Source organism: Archocentrus centrarchus, chromosome 19 (genome assembly GCF_007364275.1).
Source record: "Archocentrus centrarchus isolate MPI-CPG fArcCen1 chromosome 19, fArcCen1, whole genome shotgun sequence".
In the NCBI taxonomy this organism is placed as follows: Eukaryota; Metazoa; Chordata; class Actinopteri; order Cichliformes; family Cichlidae; genus Archocentrus; species Archocentrus centrarchus.
Genome location: NC_044364.1, coordinates 15,326,224 through 15,337,684, shown reverse-complemented (window position 1 = coordinate 15,337,684; position 11,461 = coordinate 15,326,224). Strand labels below are relative to the sequence as shown.

The 11,461-nt window shown below is 37.5% G+C and overlaps 1 protein-coding gene across 2 annotated transcripts in view; it reads left to right on the top strand.

Moving 5' to 3' along the window:
* The window catches only part of cpxm2 (carboxypeptidase X (M14 family), member 2), a 28,724-nt gene extending 26,495 nt beyond the window's left edge, over positions 1-2,229 (top strand). For both annotated transcript variants that reach the window (XM_030755903.1, XM_030755904.1), the window contains one exon: positions 1,363-2,229. In XM_030755903.1, coding sequence (XP_030611763.1) covers positions 1,363-1,619 — 257 coding nt within the window. In that variant the 3' untranslated portion in view covers positions 1,620-2,229. The remainder of the gene's footprint in view (positions 1-1,362) is intronic.
* Positions 2,230-11,461: the final 9,232 nt, after the last annotated feature.

The following is an 11,461-nucleotide window of genomic DNA, read 5'->3' as shown; positions in this document are numbered from 1 at the left end:
TACTCCTGATCAATGTGTTCATTGTGCTTTTGAAAAAAAAAACTAGTCTGCCAACAGTATAGCTGAAGTGAATAATAATATGGCTATACAGCTAGTACACAGACAACACAGGCAGGTGACGGTGCTGTCATCTGATAAAAAGTAACTAATTAATTGCACTGTTTCAATTAAATAAACGTGGTAAATAGATTTTTTTTTCTCTTCTTAGGACTGACACTTTTAATAAAGGCAAAATCAATTGCAAATGTAGAATAAGAGTTTTCTGTGGAATCCTAAAATGGACATATGCTCCTTATTTTCTGTCATATACTGTACAGTACAAAAGTCTTGAGCCACCCCTCATTTCTTTATATTTTGCTTCCAAGGAGCCAGGACTTTGCTGTAATTTTTTAAAGTGGTCTTGAACAATAGTTCTCCAGGCTTTCATTAGATTTTCAAAGGTTTCACAGTTTTTCTTTGGGCATTGGCTGCTTTTTCATTCAACAGACAGCTTAGCAAAGAACAGTTACTAGTAGTCTGTCATAAAAACACCAAATTTGTTGCCATTTCTTTTGTTGAAAAAAACCAAAGATAACACAGTTTGACCAAAAAAAAAATGGTATTGTGGCACCAACAAGGTGATTCCCAAGGTTGGCTCAGAGAGCTCAGACTATGTTGAAAAATAAAGGCGGCCATACCAGTTATTGACTTTCAAGCTTGTTAAAACTGTACAAACTTTGTTTTTTCCTTATATACTATATTCCCATCTGTATTTTCACATGTTTTAAGAAATCAGTGCACCTGTTTTCTTAACAAAATATAAAGAAATTAAGTGTGGCTCAAGACTTTTGCACATTACTGTATGTAAAGCCAACTGTTACATTGATGGAAGCTCATATAAAACACGGCAAAAGTTTCAAATAATAAGCTATGTAGATGTAATCCCTATGACCCAATAATTCAGATTTTAACAAATTGCCCTGATTTAGACAGGGCTTTTTTTTTCCTTTAATTCTTGGTTATTTACAATCGCAGAGAGAGGGGATATTCCTAACATGGTCTTTTGAGACACACAGTTTGGGCTGTAAGCACAAAAGCCCCATAAACCTGCTGACCGTTTGGGCTCTGAGAGGAGCTAAAATAAACTGAGTGGCTCTCATTCAAGTTGTAAATATGGACTCTCCTGCTCTGACATGAGGGTTAGCTGGGGCTCTTCCTTAGTTTGCCAGTCACTATGCAACATGCATAGTGATGACATATTTTCAAAATCAGTTCACCTTTTCATTCAGTGACAGCCGTGGCATCTATAGCACTTTCTTGAAGCGCAAATGTAAAGTGAACAATGTTGAAAAATGTTAATTTTCTGTGTGTTTGCATCTTCAGCTGCTGATGGTGATTACTGGCGCCTGCTGAACCCCGGAGAGTACAGAGTAGCGGCCAGGGCTGAGGGATACAGCCTCGTGAGCAAGAAGTGTGAGGTGGGCTACGAGATGGGCGCCACGCGCTGCGACTTCACCATTGTCCGCACCAACATGTCACGAATTAAAGAAATAATGAAAAAATTCCACAAGCAGCCCATCAGATTTCCCATAAGGCCGCTCCCAGCCAGCAAGTCCAGAAGGAGACGTCGAGGAACATAATGACTGTATGAGGTAGCTGGAGGAAGAATTAAAACAAACATCTGCTCTGATCAGACTGGGGAGAAGTCCAAGCCTGGGTTTGGACCTGTGTCAGATTCCTTCAGAGTGCTGTCAGTGGAATTAGTGTTTTGGGACTAAAAATGTGGATTAATTTAAACAGGGCACTCTATTTGATTTTTGTTTGGTTAGAGCTTGTCTGTGTTTACTGCCGTCATCTCAACTTTTCGTCATATACGTGGTAAACATTTAAGCATTACATTTGGTCCCAGGTCAGGCTTGTTCATTAATAGAACAAATCTTGTGGCATGAGCTATAAATACAGATATTAGTGATAAGAGATTGCCATCATATTAGAGCTTTTTTTTTTTTTTCAATAAATGAGAATGGAAACTTTATGCCACTGTGAGGAACTGCCATGAATGTCATTATGTACATACTTAATAACTTATGTAACACAGTTATGTAAACAGTTACAAAAGCTTTATTACCAACAATTGTATAATGTTGAGTCCTTAAAAAAGCTTGTGGACTTAGTGACCTTGGTTTGTCATTGATTCTGTTTTATACATTTTTCTTTTCTTTTTAAAATAAAGGCTGTGTTTGCACTAAGTGATGTTGTTTAGCTGGTTATGTAGTGTATGACACTCATAATAAGCACCGTTAAAATGAAGCCAAACTGTAATGCAATTTCCTTGCAGATTTCTGCACTTCAGTATGTCTATATGTAGCCTACGTATAAAACTTTAGAACAATCTCTGAATAATTTGAAAGAGATATCCTAAAAAGAGCTAAATATTTTTTGGCTGATTGTAGAGAAAACACCATTGATTTTGATTGACTATTAGTGCCTTTTAAACAGTGCACTTCTTATCAGCTGAATTTGAAAAAATCTTAAACTGGGTCATTCCATCTTAAATAATAGCGGGAAAAAAAACAATTAAGAATAAAAGCCTGAAATTTTCCCTGGCCTCTCTTACCATTAAAATAAATAAGGATATTTAATTTTGTTCAGAAATATCAAATAAATATCCGAGTGCTGGATAGTTAAAATATGAAAAAGCCATCCTGTAAAGTCTCCCCTTTCAGCACACACTAAAAAAAAAAAAAAAAAGATCACCTTGCAAAAGACAACTATGACAATTTTTAAATGGTTTATAGTTGCATTTCACAATAATACAAAATCAAACATGTAGAACTTGTTTTAACATTCATAAAAATGAAGAAAATGCTATTTTCATTCAATTTTCATGCTGGAATTGAGCAAATATGACAACAGATAGTAATAACAGAGAAAATAATTTTGTTAAATATATTTATATTTGTATTTTTCAAGTATCACTTCATAGGTATGCATATTGCCCTGGAGGCATCTGAATGTAAAATGTACTAAGAGGCATTAAAAATGCAACAAGTAAACATTTTTGTACATAAAAATAAATGTAACAAGACAATTAAGAGCAATGAAAAGAGGATTAGTAACTCATTATTAACTCATTAGTAACTCATGCTATGTTGTGCAAGGCTATGTTGCCAAGACCCTAACTCTCACTCCTGACCCCCTAATCCAACTGGCTAGTAGGCTTTTCAAGCTTACCTATAGAAATATTTGATATATGAAGCTAAAATTTCACATCAATCATTATATGCCTCCAAGTTTTAAACCATAAAATTTACACATCATTGCCATTGATTATTGCCATCTTGCAAGAAAAGGTTATATTTGGATAATTTGGATAATTTGAAAAGGGTGTGAATGATCTAAAAACACTATGGATGAATCCACAGATACTACTACACAGATAATTACTGCTAACATCTACATCTACTATGATACACAAAGTCTGTCTGTCTGTGAGCTCTTCCTAGATATTAGGACCTAAAATTAAGCACTTTAAGCATCTCTCCACCTATTACAATTTATAAAAGCATTGTATCATTTTAATTTCAGACAATGACATTTCATTTATGTTCATAAAAGCTGAATTATGCAGGATATGTTCTGACACTCTGACTTTGCGCAAACAGGCCAAACAATACTGTAGCATGGGCGTATGCTAGTATTAATAAAATACACCCCAACAAAGTTTGTGCTATATTAGTGCTTCTTGGAAAGGGTGATAAATGACAAAAATATTCAGGTGATACTGAAAGTATTCTCACTGATCGCTACCAAAGCAACATGGATGGATTTTTGTCCAGAGCATCCACTGAGTGAAAGAAGAGAATCATTCCAGCACATTGCTAACACATACTGACAGGGACCTGACACCTACCCTCAAATCCATCCATCCAGTGGTGAGCATTCAGCCCATCTAACATGCACATTTCAGGGGGGTGGGGTGGGGTGGGGGTGGGGGGGCAGTTCAATACTAAGAAGAAGAAAAAGCCAAGCAAAGTCATAAGGTGATTAAGCATTTAGAGACACAAGGGATTCACTATGATGTTGCAAGTTATGTGTATGATTAATTTTCAAATTAGGACATATTTTACTTCCAGCTGCTTGACTGAAAGTCTAATGGAAAATAAAATTCATTTCATTCCCCTTAACATACTGTGGCTGTAACGGCTGTGGTTAATTTTAAGCATCACCTAATTTGATTTCTGCAGTGGTGAGTGGTGCATCTTGGGAGTGTCAGAGAGGAAGACTCTAATTATCATAACTCCACTGGGCTTTTACAGATAACTGGCTTATTCTGACAACAACACCAGCCTTCTTTCTGTCTGACCAACATGCAATTAGAGGAAGACCTCAGCTTCTTAACTCATTCTTCAAAGGTTATTGATTGCAGGCTCGCACACCTGTCATCATCTCAGAGTACTGGAGAATTTGACATAACAGAGCCTGTTAATTTGATGTATTTTCTGCTGATATATATCACAGCAAGTGAAACAGAGGAGATGTATATGACGTCCAGATGGTGAGGTGGAGAGAATTTTATTTTGTTAGTTTTAAATCACTGAATGCAAACCACAAGAAAAGAAAACATTATTTATACTTTGCAGCACCCAGAGTGGTGTTAGCACTGCTACAGATATTTAGTAATCAGACTAAATAAATCTGTCAGTGGTGCTAGATCATTACATGCCAGTCTGTACTGTTTTTTGTTGACACCACAAATTTCTAACTCTTGACTAAAGAGGAAAATCCAAAGAATTTCCTTAATTAATTATTTTTATTGAGATAATGCTTGTGTGGTAATTTAATGGCAGTTCTTTTGAGATGCACTCACCAGTCACTTCATAACGCACACCTTGCTAGAACTGGGTTGTACATTCATGTGTTCATGTAAACAGGGAGTCTTTTTCACACAATAAGGTTAATTATGGGGTTCCACAGGGTTCTGTGATAGGACCAATTCTATTTACACTATACATGCTTCCCTTAGGCAGTATTATTAGAAGGCACAGTATACATTTTCATTGCTATGCAGATGATACCCAGCTTTATCTATCCATGAAGCCAAATGACATGCACCAATTAGTTAAACTGGAGGAATGTCATAAAGACATAAAGACCTGGATGACCTCTAATTTCCTATTTCTAAATTCAGATGAAACTGGGGTTATTGTACTCAGCTCCAAAAATCTTAGAAACATGGTCTAACTAGATACTTATGTACTCTGGATGTCCTTCAATGCACATATTAGTGATGCTGAAAAACTAGTTCATGCATTTATTACTGATAGGCTGGAGTATTGTAATTCATCGTTATCAGGTTGTCCTAAAAACTCCTTGTTAAAACTCCTGTTAAAGCCATGCGTTCATGTTGTTGATGCCAAATTCTGACCCTACCATCTGAATGTTGCAACAGAAATCTCATCAGCCCAGGTAACATTTTTCAAATCTTCTACTGTCCAATTTTGGGGAGACTGTATGAATTGCAGGTTCAGTTTCCTGTACTTAGCTGGCAGGCGCGACACCTAGTGTAGGTTTGGACTGCTTCACGGTCAACATTTGTACATTTAGAGATGCTCTTCTGCATACCTTGGTTGTAATGAGTGGTTATGTGAGTTACTTCCTTCCTATCAACCTGAGGCAGTCTGGTTATTGTCCTCTGACCTCTGGAATCAATAAGGCCTTTTCACCTGGAAAACTGCAGCTCATTGGATGTTTTCTCTATTTTGGACCATTCTCTGAAAACCTGGAGACGGTTGTGCAGGAAAACCCCAGTGGATCAGTGGATCTATCTAAATTTATTAGTCTTGATTTCAGCTGAACTGAGTGACCGACCAAAATCACCATCCCAGCATGAATAAAACCAACACTTGAGTAACTCACATAGTATAGCATCATATATTATTTTTGTAAATGTCCAACAGTTATACAGCTTTGATTTAAAAGAAAAAAATTAGATCTTCCCCTTTCTTCTACTGTAAGAGAAGAAATGTGATTATTTTTATTTGACAACACCTTCTAATACAGGGACTCAAAAAAGACCTGATAATTGCATTTAATTCACATTTATATCCTTACCTTTGAATGTCAAACATCTGCTAACTACTGCTGAATCCAGAAGCAAAGAAGCAATTCACTTGCTGAAAAGGGGATAATGATTATTAAACAGTGGTGATGTTCATGAATGATAATAACTTGTAAGACAAACTGATGTCCAAACTTGCTCCATATGGACAACAGACAATCCCTGTGAGATAAGATGGATGTAAATCATGACAGGATAGGAGGGTCGGGGAGTTGTACAGTGTGCAGGATGTGTGCAGTGTAGTTGCTGTGACCCGCAGCTGTGATACTGTGCACATGTGTGGGAAAACACAGGCAGCAGCCGACCTTGCCAAAAGCTAAAAGGCCAGTGCTTCTTCAGAAGTCTGGCCAGCCTTTGAAGTGTTAGAGCGTCATTCTGGATATAACAGGAGTGAGTCGTCATGCAGCTTTGGTAAACCAGCTCTTAACCTGTCTTCCCTCTGCTGCTCTGGAGCCTCAAAGACAGATTAGACACTGTGGTTTTGATCTAATACAACAAGCAGATCAGTGAAGAAAGGGAGGGTGGTTGAAAAGTTTTGTAAATTCTTGATTCATTTACCAAGTCTGGACACATTATACTGTGTTTATATTTCCTTAATGAGCATAATACAAATATTTCAGAAAGTCTGATTTAGTTGTTTTAGTTAAATCATGGGGGAAATTCAAGTTACATGCACTTTTGTATTAGCTTCAGTTTTCAGGCCTGGCCATATACTATGTAGCCTGTACAAGAAAGTAAATCCTAATCTGAAAATCTGGAGATATCACTAACATAAAGTCTGATGAAGCAAGAAACATGGGCAGTCAGATGATCGAAAAGTTTTGAACAAAGATATATTGCCCAGATTATTCTTAAAGAAGGCGTCGCAATCTGCAGGCCAGCTTGGTTTCAGATTTAGCCTCTTACTGAGCATGAAAAGTTTTCCTATGCAGCGAAGGACTATTAGAACAGAAAGCACAGACCAGTGGTGGAGCCTTGTGTGGGAGGCTACAAAAAAAGCTGCAAGAAGAGGTTACCACCCAGTGAGATGCACCTTTTAAACTGTAGCAGCCCCAGCACAGATGTCGCAGGCTATGAGCAAACCAACTGCAGCCACTACAGTGTGGGAAGTGATCACACAGATGGTTTTCTGAAAGATCTGTATTCAGTAAAATCTTATATTGCCGAACATGGGAGGTTTTGTAGGCTGCTGTACATCAGTGTTAGGTTCACTGATGAAAAAAAAAACTGTAGTTTCTCGAATGGCCGTTTGAGATTGCCAGATTGCCTGTAGGTCAATCCCCATAGACCCCCATGCTACAACATCAAACTAGTATCTAGCAAGTATCCCAGTTGGAGTCTGCCAGGCCCATCCAGTACTTTGAGTTGTTAAATTGGACATCTTCACTATGTATGTGTAGCAGAGTAATAAGGTTGGCTGATCCCCACTGACACTTTTATGTACGTTCCTTTTTTTCTTTCTTCTTTCTTTATTTTATTTGTATACAAACCTAGCTTGTGTTGTATTTTAAGTGCTGTATTTTACCAGTAGTATTTTCAGTTTCTAAATTTGGAGTTATTTTTCATTTCATTTTCACTATTTTTAAGCTTAGGCTTAAAACTTTCCTTTATGATCAAGCTTCTAGTTAGGGCTGGATCAGGTGACCCTGAACCACCCCTTAGTTATGCTGCTATAGGCCTAGGCTGCTGGGCGGTTCCCATAATGCACTGTTTCTTTTCATTTACCTTATTTACTTTGTTTATACTACACTCTGTATTTAATCATTAATTATTATTAATCTCTGGCTCTCTTCCACAGCATGTCTTTCTCTCCCCTCAGCCCCAACTGGTCGCAGCAGATGGCTGCCCCTCCCTTAGCCTGGTTCTGCTGGAGGTTTCTTCCTGTTAAAAGGGAGTTTTTCCTTCCCACTGTCCCCAAATGCTTGGTCATAGGGGGTCGTTCTGATTGCTGGATTTTCTCTGTATTTTTGTAGGGTCTTTACCCACAATACAAAGTGCCTTGAGGTGACTGTTTGTTTTGATTTGGCGCTATATAAATAAAATTGAATTTAGTAAAATTGTTATCGTTTTTATCTTTACCATTGCTGAAACTGAGGATTAAATGATAAAAAAATCCTTTATACAGGTATGCACTCCATTTAAATTCACTGTATGCATCCTGCATGTGATGCTAATGAAGGAAGGAGGAAAAGCTCAACATCTTTATGGGAAACCAGACACAAGGCATGATTAAGACTGTTGTATATTGCTGTTGTGGACATGTAAAAAAAAAACAAAAAAAACTATTCCTTCGTTTTACAATCTGAGGTGTCCACTTCTCACTTTGAGTTGTGGTATATTTCTCACTGAAGGGAGTCAGTTGCCCAAGTGGGTTGAAGCCAACCACCATTAAACCGTGTTAGATGGTCAGTGCCACCCACCTGTAGATAATCACTGGCTCCTGAGGTGGTACAGAATGTCAGCCAAGCCCTTCTCTGTCAGCTGGTGCTGTTTCATTACCACCTGCATTGTAGTGTGAACAGAGAAATGGCTTCCCTCTGACTCAGACTGGTGGTAACAGTTTGAATTGCCAAAAATACATGATAGTCAAACCCTTGCATTTTTTCCCCTTTCTGTCCTAAACTGACCCTTTCTGAATTATAAAGTAGCATCATTTCATCCTTTTGACTGAATGTCTTTTTTGGTTTTTGGTTGCTTAATTCAGAACCAGTGCAGTTTATTTTGAGAAAAAGTTGCTTTGCTAGCAAACTGATAAAGGTCCTTGTTTTGAAAAAACGTGGGTGCTGAATTCAGCTAAGAACATGTGTCAGAGCAAGACAGAAAAACCTATATTTACTTGATAAATAGTCATTGCTTTTATAAGGTACTGTAGCAGAAAGTCATGTGATCCTAACCATACTAAGAAAAAGAAACAAAAAGGAAAAGAGATTTGGCCTTAATGTTTTTTCATTTCACCTCTGGACCACTTCCAGTGGTACTGTTATTTTTCAGAATACTCTAAGTCCCATTCTGACCACTTACACAATGCTGGATCTCTTCCCTGCAGCTCTCTTCACGGCATATCATTATTTTCTGTACTCATTACGTGCAAAGTGAAATATTTCAACCTTTTGGTGAGTATGACTCATGGGTCATGAAAATCAGGAATCCAGAATTTCAAATTATTTGAATATTTTCTGAGATAAATCAAGATCAATTTACAATACAGAAATGTCTACTTTCTGAAAAGTATATTCATACACTCAATACTTGGTTGGGGCTCCTTTACCATAAATTACTGCATCATTTGATGCTGTGGTCTTGATAAGTCACAGTGGACCAACCACCACCAACACCAGCAGATGACGCATCACCCTTAATCATCACAAGCTGCAGAAACTTCATACTTGACTTCAAACATTCTTCCTCAAGACTCCAGGACATTGATTTCCAAATGAAATAAAAAACGTACTTTCATCTGAAAAAAAAATAAAGGCTTTGGACCACTGAGCAATATTCCAGTTCTTTTTCTTCTCAGCCCATTAAAGATGCTTCTGATGTCTCTGGTTCAGGAGTGGCTTGATATTAGAAATGCATCAGTTGTAACTCCTTTCCTCAAGACTTGTGTATAGTGGCTCTTGATGCACTCACACCAGCCTTAGTCCACTCCTTCTGAAGCTCTCCCAAGTTCTTGAATCAGCCTTGCTCAACAATCCCCTCAAGGCTGCTGTCATCCCTGTTGATTGTGTAACTTTTCCTCCTGCACTTTTCCCTTCAGTCAACTTTCCAATAATATGATTTGATACAGCACTTTGCGAACAGCCAGCCTTTTCAGCAGTGACCTTCTGTGGGTCCTTGTGGAGGGTGTCAATGATCATCATCTGAACAACTGCGAAATCTGCAGTCTTCCCAGTAATGGTGGTTGCATGTAGTGAACAAGAGATACATGGTATTTAGACTGTCTGAACAGTAATATACTCCAACTCATAATTTGAGGTACTGGATTATCATGAGTTGTAAGTTGAAATCATCAACATTAAAACAAAAGGGTCTAAAACATTTCACATTGTATATAATTAATATAGAATGTTCTCCTGAGACGTTATCTCCTCTGTAGTGGTCACAAAAAAGTTAAATTGAAAGATAGTTTTTTCCTTGGTTTTTCAGGAGGACATATGACATTTTACCTTTTGAAAAATATGAACTTTTCACAATATTCAAATTTTTTGAGATGCACTAGTATATGATCATAGATAATCTGTAAGAAACTAAGAGACCTCTTATCCAACGAGTGTGTGAGCTGTGTTTTGTTGGGCTTTAAATACCATGGTGTAAGTATAAGAGTAAGCTTTGCTTTGTTGTCACACCAACAACAGTAGTTATCATCAGTTTAATCATCATGATCAAAATCTAAAACAATCATCTTCCTCATTTTCACCAACATAACAATTACAATCTCATCAAAAAAACAAAAAAACAAACAAGTTATTGTGAAACAGCACTCATCTCCTCATTACCACCTGTCATCCCATCGCCACCACCATCATCAGTTTGTTATCTTAGCCATCGTTAGCAGCATCGAGCCATGGTTTGATAAATTAGGAGGTACGTAACAAAACAGGTCAGTCACCACTAAACAAAATGAGGTATTACACTCCACTCATTGCCACCTATCCACAACAGCTTAAACTTAATTTGCATTTGTAGCAGCACATTCTGTAAAACTCAGACATTTACATCATCTTAATAAATTACATGTACACATATCAAAAGACCCCAAAATACTTTTCACATTGTCTTTATCTAAATATGTCAATACATATCCTTTTCTGTTTCCCTTTAGTCATCATTTATGATAAAAACTTAATGTGCATCAATGAAAACTTCAGAAAATCAGAATTAGAGGACAGAAATATGGAGGCAGATTCTGAGTAATGTTGATGAACATAAGTGAATAAGGCAATTATTCTAGTAATATAGTTCAAGATATCTATATTTCATTGACTGGAAAAACTTTAAACTATTACATATTACATAATTTAAGGCATTAACTGTCTTGGAGTGTCATGGAACTCTATACAATGCATGATATAGTCAAGACAACTGCTTCTCCTCTGTGTAATCATAAATCCTTTAAGTCTACATAAAATAGTTTTCATTTCTTTTCTTTATGAAAATGAATTACCCCACCTCCACAAATCCCCACCTTTTCATAGTGGAGGGGTTTGTGTGTCCCAGTGATCCCAGGGGCTATGTTGTCTGGGGGCTTTTGTCACAGCCCAAAGATGAGACATGGCCCGGCCCGCCTGTAGACACACCACCCGTAGGACACGTCGGGTGTCGAGGTTGACAGATACAAGCATGATATAGTAGGGCTCACCT